At 45.9% G+C, this 26367-nt stretch overlaps 1 protein-coding gene across 2 annotated transcripts in view; it reads left to right on the top strand.

The window, feature by feature from the left end:
- The window catches only part of ADGRA3 (adhesion G protein-coupled receptor A3), a gene marked incomplete at its 5' end in the record, with an annotated part of 98644 nt that extends 72967 nt beyond the window's left edge, over positions 1-25677 (top strand). Inside the window, 7 exons of one of the 2 annotated variants that reach the window (XM_081161487.1) lie at positions 630-843; positions 1037-1245; positions 10413-10537; positions 11558-11681; positions 20761-20906; positions 23216-23311; positions 23447-25677. In XM_081161487.1, the coding sequence (XP_081017613.1) occupies positions 630-843; positions 1037-1245; positions 10413-10537; positions 11558-11681; positions 20761-20906; positions 23216-23311; positions 23447-24665 (2133 nt within the window). In that variant the 3' untranslated portion in view covers positions 24666-25677. The remainder of the gene's footprint in view (positions 1-629; positions 844-1036; positions 1246-10412; positions 10538-11557; positions 11682-20760; positions 20907-23215; positions 23312-23446) is intronic. The other variant, XM_081161488.1, reaches the window with a different exon arrangement.
- Between the last annotated feature and the right edge of the window lie 690 nt (positions 25678-26367).

Genomic DNA, 26367 nt, shown 5'->3' with positions numbered 1-26367 from the left:
CCATTCGATGATCAGGCAGCGTCTTCTGTTGTTCCTGTTTGTTACTGTGTTTTTCTAAATATAGTGTGTTTCTCAGTCTCAGGGAAACTTCTGAAGGAGGAATGTGCTGAATCTAAGCTTCTATTATGTTTGTGTAATTTCTTTCTTTTGCTGTTTGACAGTTTGAATCCATCATAAATCACCTTAAAGTTCCATAAACCCAAATTAATTGTGTTCACATTTGTGATATGCTACATTTGTACTTATTTACCAAATTTTGTCATCGTAAAATTGACATAAAGAGTGATCAGAGATTCCCGATCTGTTTAATTCTGTCTACTTCAGCTGTATATGTTATCCGGGGAAAATCCGCTCTGGTGTGAAATTGTTTCCTGTTTACTTCTTTAACTTTGAAATGGAGTTGGATTTCTCTTTATTTTATACTTCTTTGCGTCTATCCGGTTGTGTGGTGTTCAGACATTTCACTTAACTGATACATTATTTCAACTATTAAATTTTATGTGTAGGTTTTAAAAAGTATTCAGCATAGAATTAGAAAACATTTGTACCTGTGAAAAATATTCCTTCTGCTTTCTACATACCAGTAAGTCAACCTCTTTTGTTATTGGTGTTTCTTATATTTTTTTCAGAATACCATCGTAGAAGCTTCTATTCAGCTCCCACCATCCCTTTTCTCACCAAAGCAAAAAAGAGAAGTGAGGGCGACCGACGACTCTGTCCTTAAGCTGCAGCTCATCGCGTTCCGCAACGGAAAGCTGTTCCCAGCCACCGGCAACTCCACGCACCTGGCCGACGATGGGAAACGGCGAACCGTGGTCACCCCCGTGATCCTCACCAAAATAGGTCTGTAGGTGGCATATGCCATCCTGGAGTCGCCGGCAGCACGGCTTTATTTTTCACTGCTCCCCAAAATGCTTATTGTAGCCCCTCCTGGTTTTAATGAGCCACCGGGAAGAATGACACCGCACGGTGCCCGCCGGCCTGCAGGTTGACATTTCGCTGGTCATGACGCGCTTTCCTTCGCCCTTCCCTGCAGATGGCGTGCCCGTGGCCAGCCACCACGTCCCCGTCAACGTCACCCTGCGGCGGATCGCGCACGGAGCCGATGCCGTGGCCGCCCAGTGGGACTTCGACCTGCTGAACGGGCAGGGGGGCTGGACGTCGGACGGGTGCCGAATCCTGCACTCGGATGACAACGTCACCACCATCCAGTGCCGCTCGCTCAGCAACTACGCCGTGCTGATGGTATGGCAGCTGGCCGCGTGATGCGTGGGCACTGGGCCTTCTCATGTTTTCCTTCTGCACACGGTTCAACTCATAATGAAGAGTTAAAAAAAAAAAGTTTTGAACATCATTTGCTCCCTTTAAGTAGCAGGTGATGTTGGCGCAGTTCTGATTTTAAAGGGAAATTGAGTTCCTACCAAGGGCAATGCATAGGAGAGAATTTGGTATATAGATTTTCAGTAAACTTTCACCTAGACTTTGAGACATCTCGGGGCCTCTACAGTCCAGCTCTCAACCCAGTAGGTGACTTATTTGAAGACAAGTCAATAGTGAGAGTTTTCTTCAGGCTGCTTTTGAGGGAGAGGGACGGTGATCATTTCAGCTTCGTCACTGCAAGCAGCAGTATTGATACCAGTCATGTCTTTTCCACATCAGTGCTCATCAAGCTAATGTTTTCTGTTATCTATCATTATTAATCTTCGGTAAAGTAACTAGTTATTAATGTATAGGGACAGGTCTTTTCATGAATGAGTCGTTTATGTGAATCCGACCCCTGAACTAATAATTGTGAAATTAACCATGCTAGTTTTCATTGTATATTACAGTCCTTATAAGATACTAACATCCTGCAGTATCTATACGTGCATTGAGAGTACAGTGGAAGGAAGGACTAATGACCTGAAAGACGTTTCTCAGGAATGGCTGGAGGCTAGCCTGGAAGTGAGGACGCCCACGTTTTATTTCTGTCTCCAGCTCTGGATCTGTTATCTAGACAATATTTTATGAAAGCCTTAACTAGTCTTAAAATATGATACATTTTGCTTTTTGTGATTTATTTTTCTCTTAAAAAAAATTAAAGAGCCTTTACCATCGAAATGATCTTGAAACAAGCTTGAATTAGAATAGATTTTCCTCAACTCCTGTTTTGTTTTTCTCTCTGCTCCCCAACATAGTATACCTTACCTGGCTTACCTACCTGTCAAACAGGAAGAGTAAATAGGTTATTTTATTTAGCAGGGTGTAAGGCTCGTCTTTTCAGCGGCATCCATGACCATGTGTTGTTCATCCCAGGGGACAGTGGGCAGGGTCTTCCATACTGTTTAGACTCAGCTGTGTTTATATGTGTCGTTTATCCTTTTGGGTTTAAAGTTTGTGTTGAGAGTTTAGGAATCTCCTCACAAACAGAAAAATGTTTGGTTTCTGTGTGTGTGGTTTCTGTAAGTTCACATCTTATTTGTAGTAACCTTTCACATTCAAGCATGAACCGTTAATTAAAGCATGAAGCATGTTCTCTCTCAGTTGGAAAGTATTTTCTCAGGTTTCGATTATAAAATAAATAACCAGAAACTGACGTGCTGAAGAACAAATAATAGAGACACAGCATTGTCTGAAATGTATGCAATAGTTAAATAGAAAAAGTCTGGGAAAATAAATGAAACACGAAACACACACAGAAAAGGCATTTTATAAGCTTCACTGGTAATGACATGATACAGTACCGTGCGAAACTATTATTTTTATTTAATCTAATGCCCGTATAAAGCATCTATTTTTGAACTTCCTAGCTGTTCTTCTTAACTATTTAAATTAGTATAATCCCTTTCCAGGAGAAATAAGCTATTCTTTTATCTTTCATACTTTAATCTTTTAAAAAATGCAATACACAATTCTTTAAAGCTAAAATATAGTACTAAGATTCTGTTCTATTTATTTTCAAAGAATAGCCTTTCTTTTGCTTTTCTTAAATATAACTGTGCCACCTAGAGGCTGCAATGTGAAATGTACCTAAAATTGTTGACAGGATTCTAATAAAATCAGTACGTGGGATTTTTAGAGTGGCTAATTAAACATTAAAGGCAGTTCAGTGAAATCATAGGTACCCTCAAATAAAGGACTGTCTAAAATAGAAGAAATGTCTTTTAAAAATTGGAAGTCAGCCCTGGCTGGGTGGCTCAGTTAACTGAAGCATCATCGCGTACCCCGAAAGGTTTCTGGTTCAGTTCCCAGTCAGGGCACATACCCGGGTTTCGGGTTTGATCTCTGGTTGGGGCCTGTAAGGGAAACAACCCTTTGATATTTCTCTCTCACATTGGTTTTTCTCTCTCTCTCTGCCTTCCTCTCTCTAAAAAATCAATAAACATATCCTTGGGTGAGTATTAAAAAAATACATAGTTTTATATAGCAAGTCTAAATTTCTGTTTTTGTAGGAAGCCCATAAATCTTTTCCTGATATTGTTTTAAAGACTATTCTATTTTTAAAAGTGTGAGGAAAAGAATATATTTGTTTGTAAATCTCAGACAGGTACCGTAATTTGGTCCTGTACATATCGTGCCATAACCCTTTATGTCCTGAGGGAGCCAGAGAAAAAGTTAAGCAGAAATCGGGTCTGTTTGAATCAGATGATCAGAGATATCCAGGTGGGTCATGAAGAATTCTAGGAGCTGGGCCAGTCAGAAACAGAAAAAACTTAAACAGCAAGTAGGTAATGATTAGGGCCAAACCGTTTATGTAGTAGTTAATACTTTAATTGGTAATAGCAGTGAAGCTAAAATAATGTCTTTACCTAAATCCCCCTTGTTATATCGTGTTCGCCTAGAAACATGTGAGACTGGAGAGCACTCATTTGTTCTTACGTCTCTCTGGTGTTGCTTTTCAGTAGGTTTATATGGAACTTGCCAAATGAAAGCAAGCTGGTTTCATTCGCTCTGTAATTGAACATGAGCGCTGGTCATGTTTCTGTTTACACCATTTTTAAATAGGTACTGTGTTCTCATGGATCAAACATTTAATTATTCCTACACATTAATGTACAGTGAAACCTTGACTTCCACCCGCTCTCCCGTCACGTTCTCCACAAAGTAGGTAACCGCTAATACTAGTTTCTTGAATATCGTTGAAGAGATTTTCAGGTACATTAAAGTAAAATGAATACATTTTCTTCCATTTTTATAGGATGGTCGCATGCCGCAAACATTGTTCCGAGCCATGCTGCTTTGTTTGTTTTGTTTTGTTTTTCATGAAATACATTTTATAATGATGATGGTTTCCATGGAAAAATAGATTTTATGATGGTAAAACCTAAAGATGATAGGACGGTGGTGATGACGATGGTGGTGGTGATGGCAGTGGCTGATTTTTTTTTTTTTAATATATCTTTATTGATCTCAGAGAGAGGAAAGGAGAGGGAGAGAGAGAGATAGAAACATCAATGATGAGAGAGTCATTGATCGAGCCCACAACCCGGGCATGTGCCCTGACCGGGAATCGAACCCCGATCTCCTGGATCCTAGGTCGATGCTCAACCACTGAGCCACGCCGAGCCGGGCGGCAGTGGCTGATTTTCATTAAGCCCCTAGGTACCAGGCACTCTTCTGAAGTCTTTACAAAATGCACTAAGTTATTTGGTCATCGTAACAGCCTCGTGAAGCATAGTACTGTTACCGGGGCCCAAGCCTGCATGTGGAGGGACCGAGGTATGGAGAGCTTACGCGCCATGCCCTAGTTTACAAACTTAGTTGACGTTGGAATTGAGATTTAAATGTAGACCAGAAATCTGTGCTCTTAATCGCTTTCCTACATCTCCTTTATGAAATCTTCTCATCTCAATATAAAAGCGCTTCCTTACCCTTTTCCACCTTTCAACATTATTTTATGTTCCTACTGTAATTTATTTAGATATTCCTCTGTTTTGTTTTACCAGGAATTTGCTTAATACAGTACTTTTTTGCACATTTGATAGAAGATATGCAGGACAGACCCTCACGTGGAACTGGTAATCAAAGGGGGACCAATGCTTTAAAGGGAGATACTGAGCGAAGTGCACAGATCTTAAACGTATGGCTTGCTGATATTTTTACGTTGAAAACACACATGTAGCTACCATCAAAATCAAGATTCTTCTTTGAGCCCTTGCTAGCTCCCCTGCATTTCTTTTTACTTCCATTCACCATCCCGACAGATAGGCGCCCTTCTGGTGACTGTCACGATGGGTGAGCTTTGCCTTGTGCAGCGATCAAGGTGCAGTGTGTGCTTTCCGTGCCCGGTGTCCTTCCTGTTGCTTGTAGCTGTGAGATGCCTTTGTTTAAGCATTCCTGCCTACTCGTCTATTGTATGGAAACACCCAGGCTTGTGCATTCTACTGTGGACGGACACTAGGGTCGCTGCTAGGCTCTGGCCGTCAGGAGAGCGCTGCTCTGACTGTTCACACGAGGAATGAAATTGCTGGGCTGGAGGCTCGCCCTGCCTTTCGCTTTAGTAGATAATACCAGGCATTGGACCACAGTGGTCGCGTTGGTTTACGGTCTCACCGGAATGAGAGTTTGAGTTGAGTCGCATCCTTGCCAGCGCTCGGTATCCCGAGTCTCTAATTGTGGTCTTTGGAGGTGGCGTTATGATGTATCATTGTGGTTTTAATTTGCTTTCCTCTGGTGACCGATGATGTCGAGCACCTCTTATTGTCAGTTTCCGTATCCCCTTTAGTCACATTCTTGTTCAAATCTTGCCCTTTTTGAAATGATCTTTGACCTTTTTTCATTTAATTTTATTGAGATACGATCGACATAAAGCACTGTTTAAGGTGCACAGCATAGTGACTTGACTTATACATGGTGAAGTGATTACAACACTAAGCTTAGTCAGCATCCATTATCCCATATGGGTTAAAGAAAAACACACTTTTTTTCTCGTGATGAGAAATTTTAGAATTTACTCTCTTAGCAACTTTCAAATACACTATACAGCGGAATTAACTGTGCTCATCCAGTTCCACGTTATATCCCCAGTATTTACTTGTTTTATAACTGGGAGTTTGTACCTTTTGACTACGTTTGTTCCCCTTTATCCAATTCCCCACCCTCCCACCCCCTGCCTCTGGTCTCTTTCTATGAGGTTTTTGTTTGTTGTTATAATTTTTTTTATTCCACGTGTAAGTGTCTGCCTGTTTTTAATTTGGTTGTCTAGTGTTTTCATGTTGACTTACACAGATTCTTGATATGAATTGTGAACAGGAGCTTTTTGTTGGATTTATGTGTTGCAGATACCTTCTCCTAGTCCATGCCTGCTTAATCCATTCAGGCGGCTCTAACAGAATTCCATAGATTGGGTAGTTTATAAACAACAGAAATTTATTTCTCAAAGCTCTTGAGCCTAGAAATCTGAAGAGCAAGGTTCACTGTCTGGTGAGGGCCACTTTTATCACGTGGTGGACAGGACGAGGGGGCTCTTTAGGGTTAGGGTCCCTTATAGGGGCAGTAATCCCATTTGTGAGGACTCCCTCTCATGACCTAATCACCTTCCCAAAGGCCCCACCTCCTAATGCCATCACAGTGGGGGTTAGGTTTCAACATAGAATGAATGTTGGTCTGAAATCAGTGTTCTCTTTCATGGACAGAGTTTCTTAATTTTTCTGAAGATTTTTTTTTTTTTTTTATAATTAGCGCTTTTTATGTTCTAAAAAATTTAAGAATTGAGTTCTTAAAGATTGAAGAAACCTTTGCCCACACATAATGATATTCTCCTTTGTTTTCCTTAAGAAGCTTTAATGTGTTTTATCTTTCGCATTTAGGTCCCTGATTTGACCGGAAGAGACTATAGGGTGTGATGTGGGGGAAGCAAAATCTTTAAATTATTCTTTGTTGCTAAGGGGAAACATAGAAGTCTTAGTCTTTTGTTTACCTTTCTGCTTTCAGATCAATTTTTAAAATTTTAATGTATTGGTAAACTTTTTTTTACAATTCTTTATAGTCTGACAGAAGGTACCCTAATATATATGTGTGTGTGTGTGTGTGTGTGTGTGTACATATATATATATATATATATATATATTTTTTTTTTTTACTTTCTTCCATTGTTCAGCTCATGGCAAAATTAGAGAATTCCTGATTTATGATCATCCTCGTTGTTGATATGATGCTAATGAACCTCTTAAAACTGCCAGTGATTTTATGTGTAGTAATTCTCAGGTTAGAAGTAACTTGAAAATATAGGAATCTTTGTCTGTCAAGGAAATAGAGATTTTCAGGAACTCTTATTTATTGGATCCTTAATAACAATCATCGTTGTCTGTGGACACCTTCACTTTTCGCTTCCTGGCTCAGTTACTTTGTTGGACTTTGTGCCCTGTGGAAGGGTGGCCGAGGTCGCCATGGGGTTTGGTGGCTGGTGACAGGCTGCTTCCCGGGAGCCCCGGAGGAGAGGCTCCCTCCTTACTGCTGGGCTGCAGCCAGTGAGCCTCGATTTCCGTCTCAGGAGTGTCTCCTAGTGGCCGTTTTCAGACAGTGTATGTAGTAGTGATTTGGTTATAGTATCACAAAGCTTGTATTTTTTACTAGTGTAACTAAAAATGATTTTGATTCTGATTTCTACTTTACCCCTCATGTTTGAGATTTTTAACATCTTTCCTTATCTTCTCAACTGTCCTAAATAGTTGTATATTCTCAAGAACTTTGTGCCATCGAGGTAGGTTTTTTGTGTCTCATTTGCTCTCTGTACTGGCCTGTAAACCCCGGCAAACATTTGACCCACAGGCCCAGTTTAGTCGGTTGGTGTTTGTTTTCAATGCTGGAAAGCTAAGAGTGATTTGAAAATTTTTTAATGGTTATTGGTTTTAAATACCTGCGTGATCGCCTCAGTTTGCCTTTTGGCATGCAAAGCCCAAAACATTCACTGTCTGGCCCTTTGAACCTTCCCCTGGTCAGTTTTTCCACAGGGGTGCTCTTGCATTTGGGCAGCTTGGTTTGCTGTGACCACCAGGAATGCCCCTGCCCTCTGTGACCAGCGACGTAGTAGTCCTGTGCTTGGCTCCTGTCATAACTCTGAGTTAGGAGTCACTGCCCTGTTTCAGAATCCAGTTTCTGTCTTGCACTATGTCGTATTCATCTGGCTCTTGAAAAATACTGATTTGTTCTCAACATAAGTATTACGTAAAATCGCCCTGGCCCGTGTGGCTCGGTTGTCATTGTACCATGCACCCGAAGGTTGTTGGTTCGATTCCCAGTCAGGGCACGTGCCCAGGTTTCGGGCTTGATCCCCAGCGGGGAGCTGCAGGAGGCAGCTGACCAGTGTTACACTCTCACATCGGTGGTTCTCTCTTCTCCCTTTCTCTCTCTAAAGTCCAATAAACTATTAAAAAAATGTTACATACAATCTGTAATATATTTTGAGAACTGAATTGGTGCTTTGGCTGATGTCTTTCCAGGTAATACCCAGCAGAGCTACCTGGGCTGTGTTACTCTGCCAAGGGCTGTGGAGGGCACCCACACACACCCTCCTCGCCCTTACCCCAGAGCTGCCAGGCGGCGGTGGTGTCTCCAGCTGTATCTGCCCCCAGCTTATACAGCTAGCAAGAAAGTGGCCACGTGTTTTTGGACAGTTTCTAGAGGAATGTGAAGCAGCCAGTGCCTGGAAGGAGCCCCGCGGGCAAGTCCGAGATACTGGAAGTTTATCCCCTGTTACTCATGCCTCACTGGGGTAGGGGCTTCTGGAGGAACTGAGGGGAGTGTGTCTGCTCTTGCCAGCGTCTGACTGGTTCTCGTTGCCCCCATGTTTTTTTGGACTTTCCCACTAACAACCTGGACTCTTAGCAGAATGCAAATAAATACCTTGAGGCCAGGCACCACAGATTAATCTTGTAGGCATCTCACGAGGGCAGGTTGTTCTGAATTCCAGGTGATGGGCTTTTTCTCCTGTGTTTTCCTGTTCAGGTACTTAGTTTACAGACTCTCAGCCCTCGGGGGCTGGGACCACATTCTGTATTTCCTGAGTATCCAGTGCTGGGCATAGCGCCTGGTCACGGTGTGCACTCAATTAACATTTGTCGGGTAAATCGGTGAAGTATGGGCTCACTGCCTGTCACAGGCAGAGGTTCTGTGCTCCGTGTTGTATCTGCAGTTTCCCATTTACTGTGTTTTTTGTCAGGCTCTGTGGGTCTCTGCTCATCAGCTGTTACAGTGAGGGGCTTGGCAAGTTGTTCCGATTTGATCAATTTAGGTCTGAAGTCATGTGTTGTCAGCTTCCGATGCTTTCCTGGGAAAACGTGCCCCTTTCTTCCCTGCATCCTTGAGGCCGCCTTCAGTTTTCCTGTCTGTCCCCTGCCCACTTCCTTTCTTCATCCAGCTTTTCTCCTTTCAGATACCGTCTCAAGCTCTCAGTCAGTTTACCAAGGTGATTTCGTGACGGCATCTGGTGAGTCCACAGTTTTCTGACACAGCCGGCGTGGCCGGGGCGGAGGCCTCTTCCCGGCCTGCGCTGGTCCTTCATACTGAAGGGAGCCTTGAGACGCCTGTTTCAGGAGGTGCTGTCTGCGCTGGTTGGGGAGCACAGACTCGGCAGCCACCCTCCTCTGGTTCTAATCCTCAAGCACGTAACCTCTTTATGCCTCAATATTTCGGGCTATAAAATGGGGCTACTCCTGTATCTAGCTCATAGGGTCACTGTGAGCTTGCACAGTGCCTGGTTATGGCAAGTGCTGTGGAAGTGACTTGCTTTTATTTACTCTTACTGGTTTTTGAGCCCTTTGCCCCCGTAACCACTGTGGCCTTACCGTCGTCAGACATCACTGAGATCTGATTGCGCACCTGTCTCCCTGTGACTGTCAGCTCTTCAAGGACAGGAGCCACATCTTACCGTTGTGTCTCCGGTGCCTCGCATGGTGTCTGGTCCACTCCTGTTGGTTGAACTTGACTTGACTGCAGGTGGTTAGCGAGGTCTGTGTAGCTTTGTTGACTTAGAGACGCTGCTGTTTTCTGCCGTATCAGCTGGCGAATATGCAGGGTGACGGGAGGGATGAAAGGGTGAAGTCTGCGGTCACCCTTCTAAGCCACCCACATGTGGCTCCTGCTCGCTGTCCTTTGCCCTCATAGCATTGTCACCATTCAAGTGTATAGAGCAGATGTAGGACAAGAGTGTGTGTGTGTCCACATACACACACGCGCCATAAGTGTGTGTATATATATATATATACGTATACACACACACACACACACACACCCCCCATAAATAGTGAGCACAGCGAAGTCAGGAAGGCAGTGTAAGGTGTGAAGAAAACAGCACAAACTCATTCCTCCTTGAATAAACCGGAGAACTGCAAGGACCAGTTTTGTGTGTCGGTGTGTTTTAGCCACTGGAGAAAATCTCAGGCGCTACGTGCACAGAAAAGCGCAGCCGGAGTGACGCTCTCTCTCTCCCCCAGGATCTGACGGGGTCCGAGCTGTACGCGCGGGCCGCCGGCCTGCTGCACCCCGTGGTCTACACCACGGCCGCCCTGCTCCTCCTGTGCCTCCTCGCGGTCATCGTCAGCTACGTGCACCACCACAGGTCAGGAGGGACTTAGAGCTTATTGCGCGTTTCCCTAGGGCGGCACTGAGCTTTATGCCATCTCTCCAGGGTAAGGACAGTGCTTTAGCCTGCGTACAGGCTGTGCCCGTTTCATGCAGCTCGTGACATAAATAATTAGTACATGGGACGGTCAGTTCATCTTTCCTCACGTCCGGTGGGCCAGTTTGCTGGGTTTCACCTGGGAGGGAGGGAGGGAGGCTGGGAGGTGGGCAGGGAGCAGCCAGGGGTGAGGTCGGGTGGGGGGTCGTCACCTAGAGCGGTGTCTTCCTGAACCGGACTGTGGAATTAGTTCTCGTTTATGACTTTTTCCCTGTTGGGATATTTTTTATCTCATAGATGGCATTTTAAAGAAAGTTTGTGGCATTTAAGCACGGGATATGGTTTTTGTAAATTGCAGACAGCTACAGAAACTTTTATTTTATGGTAGGAAGTTAGTGAACTGAAGGGATGTGCTAAGCGGAAACTCTCTTTTATCAGAGGTTTTGCTAGAATGTGTTTTCCTATTCAAGCTGGACCTACATGGCATTTCTTGACATTTAGTTAAGAAACAAAAGGAGATTTTGATATTAAAATAAAAGAAAGAACGAAAGACTTCAACATTTTATTAGGAAAGGCCGAGAAGAAATGCACTGAGCAATGGTAGGTCAGGAAAATAGAGATTGGCACCTTGCAGAAAGCCCTGGGAAGCAAACAAGTCATTCATCTGTCATAGAATCGAACTACCGAAAGCCCACGTTTCTTATTCTTTAGCCTTTCGCTGGGGCGGTAGTTCCAGATATGACTTGTCTTTTTAGTGCGTAAAATTAAATGTTAAGAAACAGTATTGAGTTCAACAAGTTCTCCAAACGTGTGTCTGTCTGTCTGATAGTATATGCTTTTTTAAATAAAATGTTTGAGCTTTTATATTTGGCGTTTTATGCTATTGGAGTTGACTTGAAAACAAACACTGCTTCCAATGTACGAGCCTGAACGTTAGTGTTTTCCTTTCTCTTTCAACAGTTTGATCAGGATCAGTCTCAAGGGCTGGCACATGCTCGTGAACTTGTGCTTCCACATTTTTCTGACCTGCGTGGTCTTTGTGGGAGGGATAACCCAAACCAGGAGTGCCAGCGTTTGCCAAGCGGTGAGTCCGAGCGAAAAGCTGAGATGGAAAAAATACTGATGCTAGGAAGTGATTTCAGATGTTTCATTTACTATAAAAGGAAAGATGTTCCCTTAAAGTTTTTTTTTTTTTTCTTTAAGTTGAACTGAATGTCTCTTAAAGTTTACCATCATATTATAGGTTTTGAATTGTCATTTCCTAACAGAGTATATGACTTAAGGAGCTTGGCTCTTTTTCTCTGGGAATTCAGTACTGCTTGTTGCATCTGTTATAATGCTGACCATTTAATTTAAAAATTTTGCCAAATCCTGACTTTGGCTGAAGGAGAAGCGACGTTTTCGGACAGGAGGGTTTTAAAAATTATTTCATTTGTTGGTGAAAACAATAGGAATTAGAAAAAGATTCAACTGTAAGATATAAAAAGATGCTTTTTAGGTGTGGTAAATACGAAGAATTAAAAAAATATTCAACCCTTAATTTTAAATAAATTATTACATGTGTAACCAAAGAGTTACGGAACAGGTCAGGATGGAGAGGGATACTGCGATGTGACCAGTCCCAGGTGCGGGAAGATGCCTGACATGCTTCATCAGTTTGGGACAATGGCCTGTTCCAGGCACCAGCACTCAGTGGGACACAGGGGAGAGGTACTGGTTTATGTCAGAAGGAAAGCATCCAACAAGGACCCCACAGTCTCCAAAGGGGGTTACGGGCAGTAATCTCCATTCTGGCCCTGGTCTAGCTCATGGGTCCTGCAGCGGTCGCACTGGACCAGTCTCTCCTCCATAAATGGTTTTAGGATTTACATAAAAGGAAAAGACCAAAGATAGCAGGACCCTTCTGAACAAGGAGAGTAGAGTGGGAGGGTAGTCCTCCTCGTTGTCAGGGCTAATTATGCTATTATAATGAAAGCTAGCATTTGGTTTAGGGATCCCTGGATTGACCTTCGCAGTGGAAGAGAGGTCAGAGCAGAGCCGTGAGGAACTGCGGAGAAGGCGGGGTCGCACTCACGCCTCTTCAGTGGGCAGAGTGACCGGTGTTCAGTAACGGGAGCTGGGGAAGTCCATTGGGAAAGAGATGAACATGGATCTGTACCTCCTGTCATATTTTTTTAAAAAAGTAAACTGAGTAGATTAAAAGCTTACATGCCCAAACCAAAGTGTTAAGTTCATATTAGATGAAATCACAGTTTGGGGGATAAGGAGAGATTTCTTAAATGTGACACTAAGAAAGCATTGACTAGAAAAGAGATAAATTCGACTAAATTAAAAAGAAGACCTTTTGTTTGTGAAGATTCCGTAACAAAAGTGAAAACACAAGACAGCCCAGGTGATGGTTACCTTGGGTGAAGGGGATCAGATGTTTCTATGTTGGTTTTCTATGTTCTCAGTATATACTGAGAATATAGAAAGTAGAATAAAAAGCATTAGAATAAAAAGTATATTTAAAAATGTGATCATTGAGAAGGCCACTGAAATCCCTGTAGAAAAAAATGACATGAGAATAGGCAGGCTTTTCGTAGAATTGTAAACACACAGGGCCAGTATGCACGTGAAGAGATGTTCAACATCATTGGTGGTCACTGAGATGCAAATAAGACCACAGTTAGTTACTATTTTATGCCTTTTTAAAAAAATTACTTTTTAATTTATCTTTATTGTTGAAAGTATTACAGATGTCCCCCTCTTACCCCCCATTGACCCCCTCTACCCTATGCCCCGTGCCCGCCCCCGGCCTTCACCACAGTATTGTCTGTGTCCATGGGTTATGCATATATGCACATAGTTCTTTGGTTAATGTCTTCTCATTCCCTGGCCCCCCTTCCCTCTGAGCTCCCTCCGTCTGTTCCATGCTTCCATGTCTCTGGATCTATTTTGTTCGTCAGTTTATTTTGTTCATTAGGTTTCTGTGGGCAGAACTCAAGCCTGGCAATGCCAAGCATGGAGCATGTGGATCCCCAGGCTATTTTTATACATTGTGTGTGGGAATGTACATGGGCGACTTTGGGCGGCTTTGCCTTCTCAGGTTAAGCCTTCCCATACCCTGGGACATAGCAGTCCCACTCCTGGGCTCAGGGAGGAAGCTCGCCCGTATGTGACCGCAGTGTGCGTGTGAGTGTGCGTGTGCATGTGAATATTCATAGCGGCACTAGGCACAGTAGCAAAAACCTGGAAGCAGCCCAAATGCCTATCACCGAGAGAGCGAATGAATAAACCGAGATAGTACACGGGAGTCAAAACTGATGAATTACAACAGTGCGTACCTATGAATAGGTCTTAGTACCATAATTACACTTCCCCTGTTATCTTTTTTTATAAAGATAAAAGTAACTAAAATGAAACACTTTTAATGAAGGTGCAATAAAACTGTCAAAAAAGGAAAGCAAGGGAATGATAAACATAGGCTATCAGGCGATGGTTACCTTGGGTGAAGGGAATCAGATGTTTCTATGTTGGTTTTGTCAGTGTTTTTTTGTCTTGCTAGTAGATTCTTGCTTACTTATTATTAACAATAGCTAAATAAATAACTAATGAAGATAGGCCATGCTTGGCCCAGTCATTAACATGTGCCTTGAACCTAAGGTAGATGACACTGTTATCCAGTAGTGTCTATCTGAGATGTCATTTAAAATATGAGTGTGGCCCTGGCTGGTGTGACTCAGTGGTTAGAGAATCAGCCCTCGGACTGAAGGGTCATGGGTTCGATTCCTGGTCAAGGGCACGTACCTCGGTTGCAGGTTGGGGGGGCAAGTGCAGGAGGCAACCAGTCGATGTGTCTCTCTCATATTGATGTTTCTCTTTCTCTCTCTCTCTCTCTCTCTCCCCCTCCCTCCTTCCCTTTACTCTCTTTAAAAATCAGTGGGGGGGGGGGGATATCATCAGGTGAGGATTGACAAAAAAATAAGTAAAAAGTAAATAAATTGTGAGTGTCTATAAGAATTGTTGAGGATCAATGACTGGAGAGTGCCCGGCATACAGTAAGTGCTCAGTAGATATTAGCTTTTACTACTGTTATTATTGATGAAATTACCTCTCAGCTATGCACAACATTTCCATTTTAGGCTGTTACTGTGCATTTGAAAACAGCCTTGTTGGGAGCCTGCAAGGAGTCAGGCGATGGATCTCACTCAGGTCAATCTAGCCTGTCACCCTTCACAGGCTGACTCCACTTACCTTCCAGGCCTCAGTTTACTGTTGCTGTTCCAGAGCACTGCCCTTTACCTCCCTCATAATTCTGTGGTGCTCATTAAAATCCCACGGTTCCTACAAACTTTGTAACGGTCTGGTGTTTACCTACTCGTTGTTGCTGGCCTCTGAGCTCTGCAGGCGCAGGGATTACATTGATTTGATCTAAGGATCAGCCGGAGACCTTACCACAGTAGGTGTTTAGCAGATATTTGTTGGGTGAATGAACAAAAAGGCCTCTGTTTGCAAATAGAAATCATTCAACCCTGTAGCCATTTTGAGCATAAACTATTAGGAGAGTACTTAGCACACCATGGTAATAATAATAGTCTCAATTTCATCGAAAAATATCCGTTGACTGCTTGAAGCAGGCACATACATTGAGCTCACTGAGGACATGAATAGAAAAAAGCCATTGTAAAGACCGCTGCCATTCATTGTCCTGAAGGGTATTTCATACCATTTCTAGAAAGAAAAGGAGAATTGTAGTGAGTACTCAGGGGCTAGCAAATGCCCATTTGTTAAAGATTTACATGAGAAGGGAAAGGCAAGTCTGCGTTTCCACATGTCCTTCTGTTTCTACAATGTCCTCCCCTTCTGTGGAAGACACAGCCTCGCTCTCGTCATTTCTGACTCAGACACGACTTGCTTCACTGTCCTAATGTAAATCGTTCTTAATTCAGTTGTTAGCCAGCTGAGAGGGGAGTGGTAAATGCAGCAAGGAGCAGCCTGGGACGCCAGACACTAGTAGGTCGGTTCTAATTCTGTGTGTTCCAGAAGAGCTCGTGTGGCTGGTCACTTCACCCAATAGGGGCTTCATGTTTCTGCTCTAATATAATAATGGATTGGGCTAATTAAGTTAAATGGTCGTTTAAGTTCTTCCATCTCTAAAACATCTCTACAGTGTACATATTTTACATGCAGCTTATATGGGCACAGACTCGGCATAGCCTTGTCTTTCTCATCTCCCTTTCGGAGCTCACAGATTTTGTGAACAGCGTGAGCAGGTTCTAATACCGTTTCCACCCAGCAGTGGTTGGGTGGGTTATGAGAGTTGCCACCGGCCAGGTGTTTCCCACTGTGGTTCTAAGTCAGTTCCAGACAGTACCTTGGGTGCTTTCTAGAACCTTTAACTCTCTTTCGCGAAAGGAGCCGAGTGAGTGACGGTGAGTCGCAGGGGCTGGTGACTCCAGGTTGGAAGGAATCCGGGTTCTGGGTCGTGATCTACCACCAAATAATTGCTTGATCATTAATTTCCTGGTCCCTGGTTTCCTTAGCTTGCAGTGAAGGGATTTGGCTGGAGCTCATTTAAGTGACCTTGTTGCTCTACCACTCCATGATTTAATCAACTAAATAGAGTGCCAACTGACCTTCTCAGGTGTCCTCTCCTATCTGTTATCTAGCAGACTGCTGCAATGGCATGTGAGGTGCATTGGGAGAAGTTTAATCAGGGAATAGAACGAGCTTTCCACTTGCCAACTACTACAAATGTGTTATCTTAACTTTCATATTAACCCTAGAATGCATTTCTTACTCACGTATTTCATAAGTACAGAAATAGAGCCTAAGAGATTGAACTAACCTGCCCCAAGTCACTGGGGCTGCTGGGCAGCAGAGGCATGGCTTAAATGCTGGTCTCGGACTCAGAGCATCCCTCAGTCCCCATCACTGTACTTTCCTACTTAGTGAGGACCGGCAAGGCTCAATAGAAGGGGCGTGGGCTTTGGAAACCAATAGATATGGGTTTGAGTTTGAGTTTGGCCCTGCTGCTGACCATGTGACCTCTGATGGGTGATTTAATTTCAGCCTCAATCTCTTTTCCGTAACCCAAGGTTATTAACACTAACTCAGTGATGGTGCTAGGAGGACACACTGGAAGCACCTACAAAATTGTCTAATACATTTTTGGGCACATAGCAGGCATTCAATAGTGGAAGCTGTTAGTATTTTAGTTTTTATATGTATTTATATATGATTATATGAGTGGTAAACATTGTCTTTTACACACTTGGTATACATGCTGCACTATCTTAGGCTTTTTGGTGGTTAAAAAATATGATTGTTATAATGCCTGGTCTCTGGTATAGGAGAGTTAATAGTACAGTTCTTTAGGATAATTAATTTATATGCATTTTGCAGCTTTGGAAATTGATGTCCCAAGGTAAGGTGAATTATTTAATGAATCAGATACATGTCTTATGAATTAGATTACCTGTTGCCAAGCCATTTACAAACTTTTGACATGTGTTTCTGGTTTATTTAGAAGAGATTGTGATAGTGAAGTTGTATGTGAAGTGTAGCCCAAGTACCTGATGGGAAATACAATAGGAAGTACCTCGTTCCAAAAGCTAGGGGAACCCCCTCTACCAGGTCTCACTTCCTCCTCTATTCTGGCTCTTGTGGAATGTTCAGTGATTTGCTCACATGCCTGTTGACATCAGGCTCCTGAAATTCCACTATTGGTAATAATTGTTTAAGGCTTCAGTGTCTTTCAAGTATGAACAATTCTCTGGAAATTCTAAAGTGTCTTAGAAAACACTTCAAAGTCTAAAGGTAGAGTTTTCCCTCTTAGATCTAAAAACAAGAAAATTCTTCTGTATCTGTGAGTCTATTTCTGTTTTGTTTTATTTGTTTATTTTATATTTTAGTTTCCACATGTAAGTAAAATCATACAGTATTTGTCTTTCTCTGTCTGACTTATTTTACTTACCAGAATACCCTCTAGGTCCATCCATGTTGTGGCAAATGGCAAGATTTCACTCTCTTCTATGGCCAAGAAATATTCCATTGTATTGAATTGTGTATATTTCAATATTATTAGAATACAATAATATTCTAATATACATGCAAATACACAGGTTGCTTCCATATATTGGCTACTGTAAATAATGCTGCAGTGAACATAGGGATGCATATATTCTTTCAAATTAGTGTTTTTATTTTCATTGACTAAATACCCAGAAGTGGAACTGTTGGATCATACAGTAGTTTTGTTGTTAATTTTTTGAGGAAACTCATACTGTTTTCCATAGTGGTGGCACCAGTTTGCATTCCCATCAGCAGTGTATGGAGGTTTTTTCCCCCCATATCCTCACCAACACTTGTTATATTTTTGTCTTTGTGCTAATAGCCATTGAGAAATGTCTACTTAAGTCCTCTGCCTGTTTTTTAATTGGTGGTTTGTTTTTTGATAGTAAGCTGTGTAAGTTCTTTGTATAGTTTGGAAATTAGCCCCTATTTGGAGGTAGGGTTTGCAAATATCTTCCCCCATTCAGGAGGCTGCCTTTTGTTTGGTTGATGGTTTCCTTCCCTGGGCGGAGGCTCCCCAGTTCTCTGTAGTCTCATTTGCGTGTTTTTGCTATTGTTGCTCTTGGCTGAGGAGACTGGTTGCTAAGACCGGTGTCAGTTGCTTTTGCAGCCTGTGTTTTCTCTCAGGAGGTTTATGGTTTCAGGTCTTACGTTCAGGTCTTTAACCCCTTTTGAAGTTTTGTATGTGGTTTGAGATCACGGTCCAGTTTCATTCTTTGGCATGTAGCTGTCCAGCTTTCACAGCACCGTTTGTTGAAGAGACCCTGTCTTTTCCCCGTAATATATTTTTGCCCCCTTTGTCATAGATTAATTCACCAGATAGGAGTGGGTTTATAGCTGGGCTCTCTATTGACGCCCTTTGATCTATGTGTTGGTTTTCATCCCAGTACCACACTGTTTTGATTACCTACCATAGCGCTGTAATATAGCTTGAAATCGTGGAGCATGATGCCTCCAGTGTTGCTCTTCTTTCTCAAGATTGCTTTGGCTGTTCGGGGTCTTTTATGGTTCCATACAAATTTTAGGAATTTTTAGGAAACAAACTGGTAGTTGCCAGAGAGGGGAGGGGTTTCAGGGCAGTCTAAATAAGTGAAGGAGATGAAGAGGTACCAGCTTCCAGTTGTAAAATAAATAACTCATGGGGCTGTGGTGCCCGGCATGAGGAACCTAGTCAATACTGTGATAACTCTGTGTGGTAGGAGACGGTAACTGGACTTGCTGTGGGGATAGTTTTGTAAGGTGTATAAATATCGAATCACTATAATATAGACCTGAAACGAATAGGATATTGTGTGTCAGTTATACTTCAATAAAAAGAATGCTCCGTTGTGCACCTGCTGGGTTGAAAATGTTTTTACCTTCTGTTTTTAAACTTAGTACTTTACAGCCCTGTCGCATTCTTTCGACCCCTGCGTCGGAGAAAACTCCAGCAGTCGTCGCTCCCGCCCTGTTCAGTCAGAGTCAGCGATTTGTCTGGAATGTGTGGGTCCCATGCACCAAACTCACTTATACTATTTTTACTTACAGCATTCAGGGTGACTGCAGATGACTCCAAGTGTTACTTTCATGCCTTTTGTTCCACTTCTATCTGTAAATTTTGCTTTTACAGGGCAGTCAGTGAAACTAATGGGAACAAAGGAGCCACTTTGCTCCTTACGGGAGAACATAACTGACTTTTCTCGCCAGGCCTCGCCGGACCTCCCTCCCGGCACTGAGTCCTCGCAAGGACACTGGTGACCCTAGTCTTCTGCCCTGCAAAACAGTACTTGAGCTTTCATGTCTCCAAGCTTCACCTGCAGATGGGTCCTCGTTCAAATGAACTCTGGGCAGTGGTCTCAATGCTTCTGTTAGTAACCTCGGTTTGATAGGTTTGATAATGTCAATCAAGTTGATTTTCTTGAGATTGGAGAGCCAATCTCAAGAAATGATTTTTTTTTTCTTGGAGGTTTTTATTAATAGGATTTTACCTATAATAATTATATAAGAAGAAATTATGAAAGAGATAGTACTTAGATAAGAAAGCTGAATTATGTCCTCAGTGCTTCAATGGCACAGGCGTTTATTTTTCTTAAAATAGATTTTCAACCTCTCTTAACCTCATATATATCTTCATGTAGAATTGTATCCTTAATGAGGTTGTTTCAAACACAGGTCATATGATAAACATGGCTCCCCCTCTGGAAGAAACTCGATTAATGTAATTGCAGATACCCACTATTTGTTGAACACTTACTGTGTTCCAGATATTGCCCATTCAGTGCCTACAAAAACCCTAGAGATGGTTTTGATAATCCCTTCCCCCCCCCACACACACACTGCTCAAGTGAGGGAAGTTACTTTCAGAGAGGTAACACCTTTGTAAAACCACACCCCTAATAAATAATAATAATATAGATCTTTTCTATCAGTCGGTCCTCAGGTACCAGGCAGTGTGCTGAGTGCTTTATGTAGCATTGAACTGAAACCTCCCAATACTTTCATGTTATTCTCAGTGCTTGAGATGCCATGTGACTTGCGAAGATGTCAGGGCAGGTAAGGGGTGGGTGAGGCAAAACATTTTGACCCCAGGTCTCCCCCTTCTGACCACCAATGTGTTACGTTGCTCTCTTACTATGATTGTGTATAAAAGCTCGGAATTAGGACCTGGGTCTCTCACTCTATAGCCTATTTTGTGTGCTGTGACTTCTGCCCTCCAGTTACCTTGCCCTCTCTATTACCCCTTAAAATGGGCTTCAGAATCTGAATTATAATGTACAACATTGCATCTCTGAGAAACATGCCTTCGATTTGTTGTTGTCCAGAAGCCAATCCCAGGGTGCATGAAGGGGCATCTCAGGTATCAGTTGTGGTCTGTGGGCCTCCTGGAGCCAGCTGCCAGTGCCCTGCGAGACCTGCTGCTCTCATAGGGAGTGAGAGTGCAGCCTTCCTTTCATTAGTAGGCAAAGGAGTCGGTCGTGGCCTACGCCTTCATGCTGTTTTTGCACCAGATTTTCGAAAGTTACTTACCAATCTTTTTGATAAACCTTACTAGCAGCTACTACACTTTATGACTGAAAAGGGGCATTTTTTTTCTCTTTAGCTTATGTGTTTTTCGATCTTCTTTCTAGGTGGGAATACTCCTTCACTATTCCACCCTTGCCACAGTGCTATGGGTGGGAGTGACAGCTCGAAACATCTATAAACAAGTCACTCGGAAAGCCAAACGGTGCCAGGATCCTGATGAACTGCCACCGCCACCCAGACCGATGCTCAGGTACCTGATATCTCCGTTTGCTGTACTGTGTTAACTGTGACATTTCATGAAGCCTCGTCATAACTAAATTAAGGAGTGAATTTTGGAAAGTAAACTGATGGACATGGAGGCTGGGCTTTCTGGTTTGAATACTGGCCGAGCCCCTTCCAGCCCAGAGTCCTTCGTGAATTCCGACCCTCTCTGCTTCTTTCCCTCATCTCTATAGAGTGAGGATGACTCCAACTCAGAGCTGTTGTGAGGAAGAAATGGGTTAATGTATAAATGTTAGCTGGCTCCAGATATCTGCTCCAGTGAGCTAGGCTGCCTCAGCAGGTGGTGCATCCATCAGCTGAGAAAATCATATAAGAGAAGTTAGTTGATGGGGGTAAGCACAGGGGAGGTGGGCTCACCACTGCTTTCTTGTGGAGAGTTGATGTTTTTGGGAGTCTGGTGCTCAGCCGAGAAGACGAGCTGGACATACCGTAGGTGGGACAGGAGGCGTTTACGTGTGAGGTCCTGTAAACAGGATCCCCCAGGGCGAAGTTAGCTCAGAAAAGAGTGATTCCTGAGCCATGTCTGTGTTTACTAGACGGGCCGTGGAAAATAAAAGGATCATGTATCATAGAAATGGACACCTGAAACCTATGTAATCTTACTAACCAATGTTACCCCAGTAAACTTAATAATAAAATAAAATAACCTGCCAGAGTCAGATTATAGAGTGAGAGCTTTGGCATCTCTGTCGCTTGCATTACAAGAGCCTGAGAGGCAGTGTTTGGCTAAGAGACCAGGGAATCCTGTCCTCAAGCAGCTATTACCTCTGTTGGGTTCTCAGAAAAGACACAAATGGTTGAGTAAGAAGGCAGCCCCTGAATGACCCCATAAGCACCTTTTCACCTTTAGACAGCGCAAGCTCCTTCCTGTAGGAAGTCCTTCCCCATGACCTTGAGCTTGGGGGAGCCTCAGCATCCTGGCCACCTGGAGGGTAGGCAGGGGGCTGAGTCTCTCCTGGTCCCAGAGAGGACAGTTTCAGTAGCACGTAGGTGGAAACGCCTTCACAATAAGGCGATAAAGGTGAAGCAAATGATGGTGTTGATATTTCCAGGAGTTGTCACTGAAGGGAGAGAAAAAGAAGGCGGTAGGTCCAGGCAAGTTTCAGAAGAGAGAAGAAAACTTAAACATATAGAAAGTAAGAGGCAGCAGAGAAAGTTTAAAGCTACAAAATAAGGGCTAACTGATAACAGGAAGTCCTGGCAGTGGGAGGGTAGGACTGGCAGGGCCCGAGGTTAATTTGGGAAACGATGCCGCCTTCTCAGGGCAGAAGCCAGTGGGAATTAACCAGCAGGAAGAGGGAGGTCACGGATGCTGGCCTCCCTCTCATGTGTGAACTGGAAGACAGGGCTATGGTTTTATGGCCTAATGAGCTGCCGTTTTCAGCCACACTGATTAATATCGTATTGAAGGATCTTCGTGCCTGTGAGCACGACTAGGAAACACTCTGTGGAGAAGTGTGTCATGGACATTGCCTTTATCCAGCCAACTCAGCTTTGGGGCTGTGTCCCAGGAAGGGGCCAGTGCAGAATAAGATTCTGACTGTGCCCAGGGGCACCCTGCCAGGGCGGAAGGATGACTGTTCCTCCTTTCAGAGAGCTCAGAGAAGCTCCCCGGCCAAAATAAGAAGTTTGTGTGCCTCGTTCCAGCAACCACTGTCCCCCTCAGTTCTTAGTGCCCTGTCCTTTGTCTCGCTGTGCTGAGCTAGCCTGTGGGAAAGGGGCCAGGCGGGGCCGAGCACTGTGGACACCGCTGGGGTCCAGGTGCCCTCCAAACCTCACCCCCGTCGGTTGGGAATTGTCACGCACAGCACTGGCCCGCCCTGGAGACGCAGGCTTCGCCGGACGTTATAAACAAGCCGTATGTCATGATGTACTTTGTCTGGACTATGGCACAGGGAGGAGGTAAAGTCCACTTTGTAATGGACTCCCTTTCCAGTTCACCAGCTGAGTCTAAAACAAACACAAACCCCAGGTCCCCCTGAAGGAGAAGGCACGGGCCAAAGCCCTCGCGGCTGCAGCTGTGTTTCCTCGCCTGCCCACAGGGTGGCAGAGGGTGACCAGCTTTCCCCAGCCGGGAAGCCTGGCGGCCCTGGGCTGTGACAGAGAGAAGTCTGAACACAACGTAAGCCCAGCACAGGCCTTGCTAACAGGGCAGCCTCTGGAAGCTCACCTCCCGTTTCCTGCGGAGCGGGAATCCTAACCTTTAAGGAGCGATGAGATGGGGACAGCCCCACTAACCCGATGACCAGCCGTGCCTTCTCTCATTCCTCCTGCCAGGTTTTACCTGATCGGGGGCGGCATCCCCATCATCGTCTGCGGGATAACAGCGGCGGCCAACATCAAGAATTACGGCAGCCGGCCGAGCGCGCCCTAGTGAGTAGTTCGCGTCCCGCGTGCCCACCCAGTTGCCCCTCTGCTGGCCGTTTCCCAGGCGCGAAGGCTGGTGGCCGGTGCCGAGCCGCTGGCCGACGGGCCGCGTCTCAGCGGGCTCCCCGTTTTCTCTCCTAGCTGCTGGATGGCGTGGGAACCCTCCTTGGGAGCCTTCTACGGGCCTGCCGGCTTCATCGCCTTCGTGAACTGCATGTACTTCCTCAGCATCTTTATTCAGCTGAAAAGGCACCCCGAGCGCAAGTACGAGCTGAAGGAGCCGGCGGAGGAGCAGCAGAGGCTGGCGGCCGGCGAGAACGGCGACGCCAACCCGCAGGACGCGGGGTCGCTGTGCCTGGCGCCGGCGCTGGAGAACGAGCACTCTTTCCACGCGCAGCTGCTGGGCGCCGGCCTCACGCTGCTGCTCTACGCGGCCCTGTGGGCGTGCGGCGCCTTGGCTGTCTCTCTGTACCCCCCGCTGGACCTGGTCTTCAGCTTCTTCTTCGGAGCCGCGTGCCTAAGCCTCGGCGCGTTCATCGTGGTCCACCACTGTGTCAACCGGGAGGACGTGAGGCTCGCGTGGATCATGACCTGCTGCCCGGGCCGGAGCTCGTACTCGGTGCAGGTCAACGCGCAGCCCCCCAACTCCGGCGGGACGAACGGAGAGGCCCCGAAGTGCCCCAACAGCAGCGCGGAGTCTTCCGGCACCAACAAGAGCGCGTCGAGCTGCAAGAACTCCTCCCAGGGCTGCAAGCTGACGAACCTGCAGGCGGCCGCCGCCCAGTGCCACGCCAACGCGCTGCCCGCGAGCGCCGCGCCGCAGCTCGACAACAGCCTGACCGAGCACTCCGTGGACAACGACATTAAGATGCACGTGGCGCCTCTGGAGGTGCAGTTCCGGACAAACGTGCACCCCGGCCGCCATCACAAAAACAGGAGCAAGGGGCACCGGGCCGGCCGCCTGGCGGTCCTCCGAGAGTACGCCTACGACGTCCCCACCAGCGTGGAGGGCAGCGTGCAGAACGGGCTGCCCAAGGGCCGGCCGGCCGGCGGCGACGGCCACTCGCGGAGCCGCCGCGCCTACCTGGCCGCCAGGGGGCGCCCGCACAACCCGCCGCCGCCGGACAGCAGCGACGCCAGCGGCAGGAACGTGGAGAAGCCGGCGCCGGGCGGCGGCAGGAAGGATGCGCCGCGGAAGCCGAGTGCAGCCGAACTGGAAAGTCAGCAGAAGTCCTACGGCCTCAACTTGGCCGTGCAGAACGGACCCGTCAAAAGCGGCGGGCAGGAGGGGCCCCTGCTGGGCACGGCCGGCACTGGCAGCGTCAGGACGGGGCTGTGGAAGCACGAGACCACCGTGTAGCGGCGGCGGGCGCCCGGGCGCGAGCCGCGCGGACCCCACGGGCGCGAGCCGCGCGGACCCCACGGTCGCCGGCCGCGCGAACCCCACGGTCACCAGCTGCGCGAACCCCACGGGCGCGAGCCGCGCGGACCCCACGGTCACCAGCCGCGCGAACCCCACGGTCAGAACCCCACGGGCACGAGCCACGCGAACCCCACGGTCACCAGCTGCGCGAACCCCACGGGCGCGAGCCGCGCGAACCCCACGGTCACCAGCTGCGCGAACCCCACGGGCGCGAGCCGCGCGAACCCCACGGTCACCAGCCGCGCGAACCCCACGGTCACCAGCTGCGCGAACCCCACGGGCGCGAGCCGCGCGGACCCCACGGTCACCAGCCGCGCGAACCCCACGGGCGCGAGCCGCGCGAACCCCACGGTCACCAGCCGCGCGAACCCCACGGTCAGAACCCCACGGGCACGAGCCACGCGAACCCCACGGTCACCGGCCGCGCGAACCCCACGGGCACGAGCCGCGCGAACCCCACGGGCACGAGCCGCGCGAACCCCACGGTCACCGGCCGCGCGAACCCCACGGGCACGAGCCGCGCGAACCCCACGGTCACCGGCCGCGCGAACCCCACGGGCACGAGCCGCGCGAACCCCACGGTCACCGGCCGCGCGAACCCCACGGTCACCGGCCGCGCGAACCCCACGGTCACCGGCCGCGCGAACCCCACGGGCACATTCCTTGAAGCTACGGACACGTGAAAACAGACTGTTTACAGCCACCTTAGGGTTTCAAAAGGATTTCGAGTAAACCTCCAAGTTTTGGATTTCACTTATTTTATATGCCCCAGTTGTTGCTTTTTTATGAATTAAAGAAAAAGAAAACCTCTAAATCATTGTTTTTAGTTGTCAGAGTACCGGCGGGACATTTTGGGAATCTGAAATGGAATTTCTTGAAATCTGTAATAATGACTTAAAACTTTTCAGACGTGTATTTAATACAATAAATAGGTGTTTGTCATTGCATCAATCTTGCATGTTTACATTTTACCGTAGAGGCATCTGGCTCTGTTCTGATGATGTTCGTACACTGGGATCGCCTAATGAGATGTGTACCTAAGTCGGTTATCAGGTTTTGACATGATTACCTCCACTGATTATGGCGTATCAGTCAAAGGGCTCCTGCACTGATGTATTTTATAAATATAATTTTGAATGCAGTAAGTTTTTAAAAAGATCTCACAGAATGTTTCTGAAAACAGAAAAGCCTGAAAAGCTCTTCCTAAATTTCATTACTTTTGCCATATCAATTTGATCCTATTAATACTATTTTTACCACTCTGGTGGCTTTTCACTGGTTTATTTTTGGGTTTAATTTTCTTAATTCTATCTTTTTTTTTCCCCCCTGCTCAGCACATGATTCTTGAACATAAATGAAGAGCTACCGCATGAGGTTCACTTTCCCTTACTCTGGATTCTTCCATATTGCTCTCATGTTGGCTGTTATTTTGTTCTTAAAGGGAGGATGGTCCTCAGGTTCTTGCTAACGCGCTGATTTTTTAATTCCGTGGCAAGGGCACAAGCAGGCCTGATCCCAAAGTTAGCCGTGGTCGTCAGGGCGCTGGCTCCAGTGTGCATTCAGTCCCTCTGATACGCAAAACGGGGCCTGACAAGATCGGCACAGCGCAGGTCTGTGTGTTTTTTTTATTTATTGGGGT

This window comes from Miniopterus schreibersii (genome assembly GCF_964146895.1).
Source record: "Miniopterus schreibersii genome assembly, chromosome: 1".
In the NCBI taxonomy this organism is placed as follows: Eukaryota; Metazoa; Chordata; class Mammalia; order Chiroptera; family Miniopteridae; genus Miniopterus; species Miniopterus schreibersii.
The sequence above is the reverse complement of the archived record's forward strand: the minus strand, read 5'-3'. Positions and strand labels throughout refer to the sequence as shown.